Genomic DNA, 13,776 nt, shown 5'->3' on the forward strand with positions numbered 1-13,776 from the left:
AAATGATAGACATGGTTCTAGTTTATCTTCTTGACAGCACTAGAGATCAGCAAACTGGAAGTTCCTGTTTCCAAAAGAGAAAGGCAGGTATTTCTGCCCTAACCCTTAAAAGAAATTAAAAGAAAAGCGTGACCCCACACAAAGTTACACTCATCACAGAGAGGAAAGGCATAGGGGACCGATTAAAACCGGGGCAGAAAATGCAGTTTTAGCATGTTTATGATGTCATGATGACAACATCTCAGTTGATTTGCTACGTTTTTACTAACAGAATAGAATCGGCGATCTTGAGACATAAATCTATGACTCTAAACTCTAATCACAAGCAGGATGCTGTGTAACAACGCCCCCTGGTGGCACTCACGTCTCTCAAGTTGAAGGTGATCTCCAAATTGTTCCAGAACATGTTGGAAAAATCAGGATACATGTCTAGCACTTCCAGAAGGTCGTCCCTCAGGATCTTGTGAAGATCACAGTATGTCAAAGCCCTGACATCAGCGCTGGATTTCCCTGACCTCTCGTACAGATTGATGGGTTCACCAAAGATGTCATTCTTTCCTACATACATCACAGCAAAAGTAGTGGAAAATTCAATTAGGCAAGCCCATCCTTGTATAAGCAATAACAGGGTAATGTCAGTTATTTTATTTATTTATTTTCTTGTTTAATGTTTAATGCATTATTAAAAAAGAATGCACCACAGTGACCTGATCCACAGCAGTACAGCCACAAAGATGTGACCTGTGCAGCCTGGATAAGCCAGTGCTGGCTCTATTGATGATCAATCACTGTGGAATGAAAGTGGAGCTGTGCCCAAACACCTCTGGCCACACAACACACACACACACACACACACACACACACACACACACACACACACACACACACACACACACACACACACACACACACACACACACACACACACACACACAAGTGTGTGCTGATGTGAACTAAGGGCTGGCTGTGACTTTGCAGGAAGAGAAAGAACAAGTGAGTGGAAAACAAACAGGACTGCAAAATAAAACAGCTAAAAAACATTTCATAATCAGATAAATATAAACAAATTAAACTGGTTTTGCCCAAAAATAGGTGAATTTTTTTGTTTAACCTTGAAAATTGTATTCTGGTCATAATTATTTTAACTAAATGGAAAATGAAATGATTTTTCTTAAAGTGTTAACAAGTAATAATAAAAAGCTCTTTATTAGCAACTTGCAGCTCACCCAGTATGGCCACCACCACATCGTCCCTGAGGATCTCTATAGAACCCCTGGAAATGAAGTATAGGGCAGTGAGAATATCCCCACTGTGGACTAGGGTGTCACCCGGCGGAGCGTGGGTGGTCTTAAATCGCATGGCCAGAGCCCGCAGGCAGCCTTTGTTAGCACCTCGAAAAGCTTTGCAGTTCTGCAACAAGCTGCGGTTCAAATGAAGGCAGATATCAGCTTGCAGACACTCAGGGAAACCCTTTAAAACCTGCAGGAAGAAACAAATGGGACACAGGAAATCTAACTTTGTCTTCATATTATGTTTCTTTTTTAAGCTTCTGTAACATAAAAAAAGAAGTAACGTGAAAGCACATGAAAAAGGTCTGGAGGGGAGCAGAGTATCAGATTGATGCATGCAGGATGAGAGCTACAATTGATAAGCTATTCCCTCATTGAATTGGCAGGCACTGATTCTGCTCTTGCGCTCTGGTTAGCAGGGATGTCCCAACCAGCAACATGACGCACATCACATCTGAAAAGTGGGTCTCTCTATGAGACACCGGAAACAATGAATGTCTGTAAATGAAGAGGGGGCACCCAGAGTTGAACTGGGGACCTCTTGATCTGCAGTCAAATGCTCTACCACTGAGCTATACCCCCATGAACACAAAGATGCCCCTAAAAGTCTCTGAAAACGTTTGAAATAAAATGTGTTATAAAGGTTTTATTTTAATATTACGAAAACTTTTTTTTCTGGGAGCAAGTGCATCAAACAAAGCCTGGATTTGTACTTATTACTACTTTTAACAACTACATGACATTAAAAGATCACCACACAAAAACTGGGCCATTGCAGCAGCATAGAATACGGCAAGCAGCCAGTGTAGGTCAAACACTGGACATGCAGAAAAACTGGTTTGAGAACTTGAGGACAGCAAGTGTTTCTATAAATTGTAACACATTATTTGTACTTCAGTTAGGTGCTTTGAACGTGCACATTGACGTTTGCACTTTGAAAGCATGCTCATAAGGGGAAGGCAGCAGTCAAAGTTTTTTCATTTTCTTACAGCATTCATGTCGATGCCGTTTGTGTAGGACCAGGCATGTTGGAAGTACTCCTCCAGCCTTTGTCTCAGACCTCCTGGGATCTGATGGAAACGTATGAACTCCTTGACCCGCAGCATCTGGGTGTGGTAGCGGGCCGTGCCTGAGTAAAGTCTCTGAATGATGGCTGATACGTTTCCGAATATACTGGCATACATCAAAGCTGCATGGAACAGAAGGCAGAAACAATTTACTCCTGGAGTTGTGATAAATTTGATTATATTTCTCCTGTCTATCTCTGTACCATCAAAAAATAGGTTAGCAAAGGCTGTATGTATGCTCAGGATGTACTGGATTTATGTAAACAGTACAAGTTGTTCTCATAAAAACAGGTAAGATCTTGGAGGACTTATTTTACCAGCTAACAAACAGTGACTGATCTAATGTTTTGACATGATTCTCCTTGAACTTGCTGATTTGTTTGACATTATCTTTGTAATTTTCCTCATATTAAAATGAGGAAATATCACCTAAGTGACTGAATATATGCAAGAAGAATTGAATTACTCCAGAGTTTCTAAGATGAGCTTCAGAGTTAGAGCAAAATATTCTGGATTCTACTTCAATGATTCGAAGTCTGAAGTGTTGCATGTTTCTGATCCTTTTCCTTTCTACTCACAGCCGATTAGCATGACACAGATGGAGAAGATCTTCTCTGGGTTGGTGTTGGGTGAGACGTTGCCAAAGCCCACACTAGTCAGGCTGCTGAAGGTGAAGTACAAGGCTGTAACATACTTGTCTTTGATTGAAGGGCCAGAGGCTGGGTCACTGTCATTATAGTATTTCCCAATCTGGTCGGCCAAATTGTCCAGCCAACCAATCTTCATGCCACCGATGCGGGCAGAGCCATGACGCTCCACATTACCGATGGCGTACCAGATACAGGCCAGCCAGTGAGCAATGAGGGCAAAGGTGCACATAAGGAGGAAAAGAACAGCAGCTCCATATTCTGAGTAACGATCCAACTTCCTGGCCACTCGCACCAGCCTCAGAAGTCTGGCCGTCTTCAGTAGTCCAATAAGAGTGGTTGTTTGAGGCTGTTGAAGACAGAGAAGATTTAATGTAAGTGCTATTAGCAGACTGGACATTTACCATGTGTAACTCAGCGGGTTTTCCATCTTCTTAAAACGCATATAAACACTTCTAATTTGTCCATAATGCTTCCAGCTATCCTGCAATAATTACTCCATCATAGTATTATAAAAATATCAATTTTACATAAACTGGTAAAAGGAAAAGGACATCACAGATAAAAGTTTCTCCAAACCAAATATAGCTACATTTGTAGCACAAAAAGCACAGGCGCGTTAGTTGGTTCACTTAGTAAGAGTTAAAAGGCCAAGAGCTGCCACTCATAACAGCAGTGCCATGGCGCTGGGGGGGTTGTTCATGCATTTTGAGTTTAGTATACTTGTTTATTTAGTTGAGTTTTGATTGGTATTTGTTTTTTGATAATGCCAGGGTTTGGAGGCTACTTCTGATGGCAGTTTCTGTTAAGGCTGAGAGTTTGCTATTTAAACATAAGTCTTGTATTTTGGTTTATTTTCCTAGCTTTCCTTCATATTTCTCTGTGCCAGGCTGCTGTGTGTGTCAGTGTTGTGCCTCTTATTTTTTACATGCTTTGTTTTGCTTCTTGTATATCATTATCTTGGATATGCCTCACTTTCCTGCTGTTTCCATTTCCCCTGATTGCCCTCTGTGATTGCTGCTCCCTTACAGCGTTTGTCAGCGTGTCTACTTATCCACCCTAGTCTGTTCCCGAGTTACCTGTTTTATGTCCTAGTTGGTTGTATTTTGGGACTTTCTGTATTTGACTTTAATAAAAAAGTTGTGTTTTGAGTAATTTTCCAGTTTTACTGCAAAACTGTAAAAATCTGTTACACATAAAGGCTATAAAAGGAGACTTTTCATTTAATCTTTTGTCTGAAACACAAAGTGATATTCCGATAGCTTTCTCACCTCCTCAGACCCAGAGCGAAATATGAGCAGGTCAAAGGGGATGGCAGCAACTATATCGATCAGGAACCAGCCCTTGAAGTAGTGCTGCGCGATGCGTCCCGGGTGGCTGACCACCTCGTCGTTATGGTTCACATAGGTGGTTCTGAAGTTGATGAGGATGTCCACGATGAACATGACGTCCACCACAAGGTCCACCACATTGAGTGGGTTGCAGGTGTAGCCGCAGATTCTTCTCTGTGTTTCTTCTTCCGCTTCATTGAGAAGGAAGGCAGCAGAATATGGCGTGAAGATGGCCGTGTAGATGACCAGCAGCAGGATGACCCAGTCCCATACTGCTTTGAAGGGGCTGTAGTGAAGGATGGTCCATTTGTGGATGCGCGGGGCCTGGAGCTTGTACTCTGGCAGCACGTCAGCTCCGAGGGATAACACCTGATAAGAGGCCAATGGGATACAGAGGAGGTTATTAATAATGGAGGAAAGATCAAGGCCCATAGCCAGAAAGTATAATATAAATACTATATAGAGTACTTTATGAAGCATACAATTAAAACAGGAAAAAGGGGGAGGCGTGTACATTAGCTAATGTCTGAGACGAGAGTAAAGGAAGTAAGTGCACAGTTCTCACAAAGCAAACAACTATCCTTATTCAAAAACAATAACTTAATTCTGACATAAAAATGTGAAATGTTTTTGGTCTGTAAGTCAGCATCTTAAGTTATCATTTAAACAGCTTTCACTGCGGTTTAATTATTAGAATTTAACAATTTTCAGGTTTTATCCATAAAGCAATATTTAATAAGAAATTTCAATTTTCTTAGTTAAAATGAAAATGATGTTCTTTACAAAACAGCCAAAACTAATTTCAGTCATTTTTTAAAAATTCCAACATACTGATAGTGCCTTAAAAGAATTAAAGAGAGAGTTAAAAGAGTGTATGTTAAAACAGTCTGGTAGCTGTTGCTGACCAAGTAAGACGAAGGTTGGGGAAACTGAAAAACAAGCAGAATTTATTGCAGGAAACATGGTGCACGAGAGCCCAAGAGCCCAAGAATAACTGTAGTTTTCATAATTACTGTTAGTGCCATCTCAAGTATTTACAATACAAGCTGCAAAAATCCATAAGGTGTAGCAGTACTGTGATAAATAGATAGACACTGGGATACTTTTACATTAACCACACCCCACTGCACCCTTAAAGTAAAGCCCAGCATGTCCTTTGATAGTGCCATGCCACCTCAGATGATGAACTTCATCATGAACACGGCTTTAATTTATAATAAATGGTGCATTGCTCAAAATATTCTAAACCTAATATTCTAAAACAGCAAGAGGTTAAAAAACAACTCTGGACTCTTCTTTCAGGGTGGCAGAAAAGAGCAAAACACAAATCCACTCATATGTCGAGTACCATTTACATGCAGACCAACACAAATCAGAAAATTACCAGTGACTGAATCAGTGATGAGTAAGATCCACTGACCGGTACAACAATAAGAGCTTCCATGTCCAGGTTCTCATCCTGGCGTCCACAGCAGCAGAGGAGGCTTCTCCAAACTCTCTGCAGCCCCACCTGCCTTCTTCCCCATCTCCCTTCCTTCATCACTTTCTTCCAGATAAATATGTTTGCTGATGACTGCCATGAACACACATCCCAGCTCCTGCCTTCTTCTATCCTCTCTTCAAATGCACTTAACCGAGCCAAATCACTGTCCTTTTTAGAGAGTCCACTGCAGCCTCACCTGCCTCCGCTGCACCACGTGATTGCCACGTGACCCTTTCTGCCAGCGATCTGATCAATTTCAGACTGGAATAAGTGCTGGCATCGACTGGGCTTCATGCAGAGGAGTGATTTTAGGTAATTTCTGTTAATGGAAAGGTCAGCTCTATTTGGCCAAACTGGCTTTGCAGAAATCAAAGTGCTTTATTCTTTTAATGCACTATAACTGACATTCACATCTACATGAACCACAGAGCGCTAAACTGCTGTACATGCTGTTGGGTTTCCATGTCCTTCTTGTCCTTACAAACCCTTTGGCGGTTAGACCGTCATTTACATTTCAGTTTGCATAATTATGTTGATAGTCATCATGACAAAAGAAGCTGAACTTGTATGGCAAGCACACAGATCAGTGAGAAATTAAAAGGGAAAAGCTTTTGGTGTGCTATAGCTCAAGTCCTGAAGCCCACTGCAGGGAATGAACCATATTCACCAAAACAGCTTCTTATCTGGTGTTTTGATGAAGAGAATGTGGTGTAACCCTGTGGCCAAAGATCTCCCATATGTATCCAGCTGATAGATGGATACATATGGGACTGTGAAGGCCATGACATATGATGTGCATCTTATTTATATTTAACTATTAAGTGATCCCTCCCCTCCTACTGATGGAGATGACACTGTAAAGCTTGAAAAGATCTCTCTCTTTCTCTTAATTCGAGCTAGAAATGTTTCACCACAGGATAAATCTGATGACTCAGAAGAACATTGCATTGATTGATACATGAGCTATCCATCCAAGGGGAGAAGTGCACCCAGAAAAATGTCCCAACAACAAAACAGGGCCCTTGGATCTCCACAAGTCGAGAGTTTTTCCTTTAATTTGTCACATATTGGTACAAGAAACCAGTAAACCCATCTTCCCTTGCAAAATATAATATATATTTAGACTTTTTTGTTCGTTGGAGGGAAAAAAGTCTCCTCAAAAATGCATTTCCCTTCCACTTTCCCAGCTTGAATGAAAGCAGTGTCCATAAATAGTCAAAGTAAACTTTTTCTCAAGACAGAGTACTATATATAAAAAAGATGGTCATTGGGAATAACCAAGGTTTCGATAATATTTCCAGTAAAGGGATGTTGGCTGCTTCACTTGCTTCATAATTTGGGTTTACGACCAACAAGACAGCGTTCAGTTTGGAAAACAGACGTAAATGGAAGAAAGTGCACAGAATTTATTGAATTCTCCATCTAGGACAACAAACTGTGACAACCTTTTGTGTGTAAGCAACTAACCACAGGAGCTGAACAGATGTGAAGAGACAACACAGTAATGAGAATGTAAACACATGAGCAAAGGTTCACTCATCCAAGAAATGTTACGTTATTGATGTCCACCACAGCTCTGTTTAATGATAATGATGACCAGACAACGACAGGCACCTCTAATTTGCACGCTACAACTCTCTGTTGCTACTCCGACTTTAAAGTCATCATGGGAAGAGATCAAGCTGATACATTTCAAGCTGTACTAGATTTAAAAGTCAGCAGAGGCTGTAATCAGAGAACACGATTTAAAAAATATATATCATATAATAGTAATAATCCAGCATATATATATATATAAATATATGAAGAGAGAGAAAAAGTGAGAGACATGCATATAGATATAAATATATATATGAAAGTGCTTCTTCTAAGGTATTCAGAGCAGAAATATAAAATATTCATAATAATATGACAACTGTGGATAAAGCAACAATGCAAAGCACAAAACATTTTAAATATTTTAGTTCAAAGTTTAAATAGTTCTATAAAAAATAAGTAAAGATAAAATTAAGCCTTTAGGATGTGAATATCACATTAACAGAATGCAGACATGAAAGTAGCATTTATTTTCAGCTTAAAAACCCCTCAGTAAATTTGAAAGTGCTCTAACTCTGCACAGTTCTCGTGTAATCTCTGTGAAGTTACGTCACTTTGACATGTCATCAGCTTAACTTGAGTCAAGTGATCATTTCTAACTCGTGGAGAAATATTCAGTGAGCTGGAAGTTTGAGGTGGAAGACGACTAAAGATGGGGTGAGGAAGAACAGGGAAAGGAACACTGGCAGCTAACAAACCAGGAATGTGGAGCTGAAAAAGAAATGGAGTTTTGAGGGTAACTGCAGAGAGCATGAAAGACCCAGTAAGGCTGTACTCACAGGCTGAAGTTTCTGCTTGACGCTCATGCTGAAACACACACCACAGGGTAAAAAGCAGGACAAGACTACGACTAAGAGAAAGAGAGAGGGAGACGGGAACTCTGTCCGTCAGTCTGTGTCTCCCTCCCTTCTGCTCCTCTCGCTCTTCCTCCCTGATTGTAGCCCTGCCCTCATCATGGGATCCTCTTTCAAGCACATAAAAAGTGATGGATGATGGTACCTGCCTCCTGTGTGATGCTCAACAAGTAGTAATTATTGGAGAAAAAAAATCAAAAGGTGGTTGTGTTTGGCCTGACAATAAAAAGCTAAACAGCTAAATAAATTTTAAGCTCTTGACTGAAGTAAAATTTCCCTTTAGCTCTATACAATCTTTATAGGAGGTGAGATTTATTGTCAGTTGCTGGGGAAATAATTATAAAAGCATTTGTGTGAATTGTTTGTGAATGCAAATACATTGTGCGTGTTTGCTGTTTTGGTTTTGTTTAGTATTTTTGCATATGCAAATTATTATCTGAATTAATGTAGTGTATGTGAGGTCTTGTCATTTTGTGAATAACCTTCCAATCACTTTTATTATATTTTCAAAAAATAAAGGTTTACGGTAACATTGCCCTGTCTTTTCTCCCCTCTGAATTAATGTAATTCTTTTAAAAAAATATTTTTTGCAAAGTCTTGTAAATGAACTAATAAATTCCATTAAAAAACTCAAATAACCTCATATTCAACCCTGATATTTGGAAAATATATTTACACATTTTTAACTGCCTAGTCTCTAAGACGCCTTGTGAGGATGTTGTTTTTTAGAAGCATGCGTTATTTGGGTGTGACTGCTTCAGAGTTCAATCAGATCTCAAACGAGCATGTTATCAACCTGTACACACACATTCATGGAGACAAATACTAAAAAAAATAGCTGTGCAAACCTGCAAAAAACAGAGCCACACTCAGTTAAAGCTGCAACTATCTCCAAGTTGCCCTGTTGCAAGATCAGTCAACGCCAGGGGGCGCCACATACACACCGACACACAGTACTAGTTACAGTGTGCTGAGGCTCTTGTACAGTTATCTGTCTTTAACAAGCCACAGTCTATAATCAATCGCAGTGTGCTTTGTGTTATGCAGACAAATCAATATGAACAAAGATCAATGACAACCATCATGCCTCTTTTTTTAACTTGCCAATCGAAATTCAATTATAAGGGCAGCATAAAGAAAACATTCTATGCATAATGAAACTGGGGCCACAGAGAAAGGCAACATGTGCTTTACTATTTATTACAGTACCTGTAGAAAACTCACAGTCAGTAAAAGACCACTGCTACAGTTCACATGGCAGCAGCCGTGATTACTGTGACGTTAGCCTGACCTTCTTGTCTCTGAACTCAACATTATGATACTCAAGCAAGTTGGTTTAACCGGACAAAAACTCACAGCGGTAACAACACGCAGTTGTGATTTAGTGTCTGACAGAGGCACAGAGACCAAGCCCACTGCCCTCCACTTCCATTAGTTCCAGGGGCCAAGGTCACTGGCAACGTCAAGCCACGAGTGCCGCTCAATAGTCTCGCTCCCTTTCATAAATCCAGCTAACCAGCAGGACTCCTCTCCACACTCACAGGCAGCTGTGAGCCCTACATACATCCAGGCATTCTTCATGTACTGACATTACATAAAGAAAACACAGCAATATGACTACACAGAAATTTGGAAATAACTTCCATTTGCATGTGCAATTAATGAAACCTTTTTTTTTTTCATTTTTGAATGTTGAAGAAAAAGTTTATATTTCTATAAGACACAGACATATTTTCTTTATTTGGATGCTTGACCTTTGTGTTTATAGAATTTAACCCTAAAAGGATTGAACAGTCATGTAGTTAGGAGAGATTTTACTGTTATGGTTCATATGTATTTAAGTTGTGTACATGAGTGGTGACCAGGAAGGGAAACACCTGAAACCTCAGGTGCACAAACTCTGACAATTTTCAACAAAGTAGGTTAAAATGTTTTGTGCATTGTTATATATTTGAAAAAGAAATATGTTTTCACATTCATAGAATATCAAAAAACAAAACAGGAATAGATTTAATTAATTGTAAATAAAGCAGCAGCAATGGATGGATGGATGGAAATGCTTTGAGTTTATTTAATGTTGTATAATCTTCATCAAAGCACTTTATCAATCTAAAAACAACTAAACATCTAAGACGGTGTGTGGTCTGCCAGCAAGTGGCATACCAAAGAGATTTCCAACAAAAACAAAACAAGACTAAAACAAACCTCCCTGACAAGCAGACAAACTCTGTCTGTGTGGTTAAACAGAGGAACGCTTACTTTCTAACCAATCTTGTTCATGACGTCAGCTAAGCCAAGATAACAGATGAAGTGTTCAGCCAGGCTTTTCGAGAGGTCTTCTGTTTGTGCAGTCACTTTTTCCAGGACCACAGAAGCTACGTTGCTTGCATATAGAGTCAGAGCTGGCTGTCAATACCACAATCACTCCCAGTGCAAAGAAGCAATATCTCACCACCACCACAGCAGCAACATTCAGTCACAATGCAGTCACATGAGGTCACAGCACTGTGCAAATGCACAACTAACATCTCCTAAAAGGTGGTATCCGTACTGAAATGTTTATTAAACTTTCTAAGTAATTTAATAAACTTCACAAAGATTAACCGAGTCATGGTCGCTTAAATGCCCAGAGGCAGATTCAATTGGGGTGAACTGCAACCAAATGTAATCAAATCACTTACTGTGAGTTACTGTGTGTAGTTTTATAGCCTGGATTATATATATATTTGGGGAGGAACTAATAGATGAATCATTAACCCAGATTTAAAAAAAAATCATACTGTATATTAAATCAGCTGACGCTCTAAATTTTAAAGACTTTAATGAATCAGATAATTAAAATCTTGTAAAATGTTACAAGTCATGAACCATGTAAATAGCTTACAAAACACCTCATAGTGAACCCATAGCTCCTATATCTGATATCCTGCTAAAATAACAAACCAGCCACTCCAAAAAAAAAAAAAAAAAGATAAATGGGACACAAACAAAAACCCTTCTTTGGTCAGTTTGGCTGAAAAGAGGCTCAACTGACCATCCTGAAAGCCTCTCAGATAAACCGGTTAATGTGATGCACTTAGGGAGCCCAGCATTGCCTTATTTTCTGCTTTATACCTGAGCAAACAGGCCTTTGCATTGTTACAGTCATAAAGAAAAGCTTTATCATTTTTTCTTATGTTCAATGTAACATTCGTAGATCCATTTATACTTACTAATGGCAGCAACCTGCTGTGCAGCGTGTCTAGTGCGGCATGAGACCTTCATCAAATCTATTAAAAATATTTAATAATTATAGTAATTTTAATAATTTAATTATTACTACTAGAAAACATGACATACTGCTGTACAAATAATAATGCATTTAAAAAATATTTTGGCATCTATAAACTGCTTTTCTTAATCATTGTTCATGTTACTTACTAACATATGACGTCACCACAGTGAATTTTAAAACTATCAAATGTAATTCAAGTGCAAAGCTATAAAGCATCAAGTGAGGTTTTTGAATCAGCTTCAAATATTATGTCTGCTGCATTTGTTTACATGGGCTCAGGCCTGACCTCACCATGAAACTGCCTGTGAGCCAGCAGTTCATTTAATTTTAAGCTTCTGAAATTGGGGGACTGTGTATAAAAATGACTGCTAATAATAAATAATTTATCCTGTACTTTTGTAAAAAACCCTTGAATCAAAGCTGAAACTGTGCACTTCAATCACATGTACTCATCGTTTGATTTTAAATCACTTGTCGTGTATAGCGGCAAAACTGCAAAAAAAGAAATTATCGACCTAACTGTATTTTACTGGAAATAACGGTTTCCCTTCTTGGTTATTTTAAGGCATTTTCCATTGTGGTCCTTCTTTCACTCTTGTGAGGCAGTTTGCCAAAATATACACAGAGACACCGTGGTGTGATGACAGGTGGCTGATGAATGTGTTTTGCTGCTGGTGCCATAGATGCCACACCTCAGGTGAGATTATTCGTTCACGCTTTCACCCTGTGAGTTCGGATGTCTCGCGTCTTCAGTCACCCTGAAGCATGTACCATTTATAGACACCTTTGACTGAACTATCTGACAGAAATATGATGTTAATGATCATATTTCTTTTTTTCCAGTTAGAAACATTATAAATTTCTCTTTCAGGAAGAGCCAAAAACAGCTAAAAATACACCTGAAAATATTAATTACTCAGTTATTTATTGCTGTTCCTTGTATTAGCTTAAAACAATAAAAAATGCAGTAGTTTAACACAACATTTTCCAAGCAGAAGATGATACAAGAACCAATTCTACCAGCCGAAGTCTGTGTCACTGATTCCTTTTCTAGGACATAAGTATTGTAATTGTGAACATTTTCTTCCTTTTAGTGTTTCCTACCACTGATTGCTGTTCAGCGGCTGCAGACATATCTGCTGTTGTGTATTAACCAAACAAAGGGAAGAAAGGAACGCTGGTCCCTTGTTATTACAGTCATTTAACAATTTGGCCAATCTCACAGGTGAGAAGCAAGTAATTTCTGGCAATTTTGCCTCTTAAAGATCAGACAGCAATTTGGTTGATGTAGCCAATTACTGAATAAGAAAATATATATGCAGCCAGCAATGTGAAATGGAAAATTTAAGACCCTGGTGATGACATAAAATGAGTGAAGATGAGTAAAGTGCAAAGAAAACAGGCATTTATTCTCCCTTTTTTCTCTTGAGATGGTAAAGAGCAGCTTACCTGTGTGACCTGAGTGACCTTCTCTGTGACGTTCTGCGTTCGGTCTTTAATCTTGCTGGGTGCAATGATTTCAATCTCAGTTGGGGAAGGCGGTCTCATTCGGTCAGAGCCGAACGTGAGGGTAACCTGTGGGATGCGGCCTATGGTTCGATGTCTCATAAGGTCTGAGTCTGAAGTGGAGTTCAGAGTATTGGGCTTGAGATCTACAACACAAAACAACAGCATCAGCAGTCAAGTAAAAAAAAAATCTGTGGAAGAGTAGATTGAATAGAAAACGGGAAGAGTATGATTGGAACCTGTACAAAAGAAAACGTTTCCTCATGAAGTATTTCCCCTGAGAGCGGAGGTTAATAGATGTGCAGTGATGAGCAATTTTAACACAAACCCAATCACTGACAGAAGAATTGATTATTGTGTCTCTACTGGAATTTTTATTAGGCAGCTGCACAGAGGGACGCTCTCTGTGTTATAAATATCAGAGCAACAATCTGACATCAACAACCTGACAAGTGCCGAACTGGTGAGAAATCTGTTGAAAGCTGTTACAGCTCAGCTGAAAAAAATCAGTTTTGATTCTGATTAGTTTGCATTTATGTGTTTTAGGATATGCCAAGGACATTTTAAGCTACTAAACATTTAATTCAACTGCATTTAACTTGATAATACTAATGATTTGATGTGTCACCTCACTTTCTAATCTGATATAAACTTCCTTTTCTTTTTTCAGCTACTCCCTTTAGGGGTTGCTACAGCTGATCATCTGCCTCCATGTCCTCTTTAATGGCA

General features: G+C 39.2%; 1 protein-coding gene across 2 annotated transcripts in view; it reads right to left on the reverse strand.

The window, feature by feature from the left end:
• The window catches only part of kcnh6a (potassium voltage-gated channel, subfamily H (eag-related), member 6a), a 28,102-nt gene that overhangs the window by 6,087 nt on the left and 8,239 nt on the right, over positions 1 to 13,776 (reverse strand). For both annotated transcript variants that reach the window (XM_080904343.1, XM_080904342.1), the window contains exons 6-11: positions 12,991 to 13,193; positions 4,275 to 4,703; positions 2,935 to 3,352; positions 2,279 to 2,478; positions 1,227 to 1,479; positions 365 to 558 (exon numbers count right to left, since the gene is read on the reverse strand). In XM_080904343.1, coding sequence (XP_080760469.1) covers positions 365 to 558; positions 1,227 to 1,479; positions 2,279 to 2,478; positions 2,935 to 3,352; positions 4,275 to 4,703; positions 12,991 to 13,193 — 1,697 coding nt within the window. The remainder of the gene's footprint in view (positions 1 to 364; positions 559 to 1,226; positions 1,480 to 2,278; positions 2,479 to 2,934; positions 3,353 to 4,274; positions 4,704 to 12,990; positions 13,194 to 13,776) is intronic.

Source organism: Rhamphochromis sp. 'chilingali' (genome assembly GCF_963969265.1).
Source record: "Rhamphochromis sp. 'chilingali' genome assembly, chromosome: 15".
In the NCBI taxonomy this organism is placed as follows: Eukaryota; Metazoa; Chordata; class Actinopteri; order Cichliformes; family Cichlidae; genus Rhamphochromis; species Rhamphochromis sp. 'chilingali'.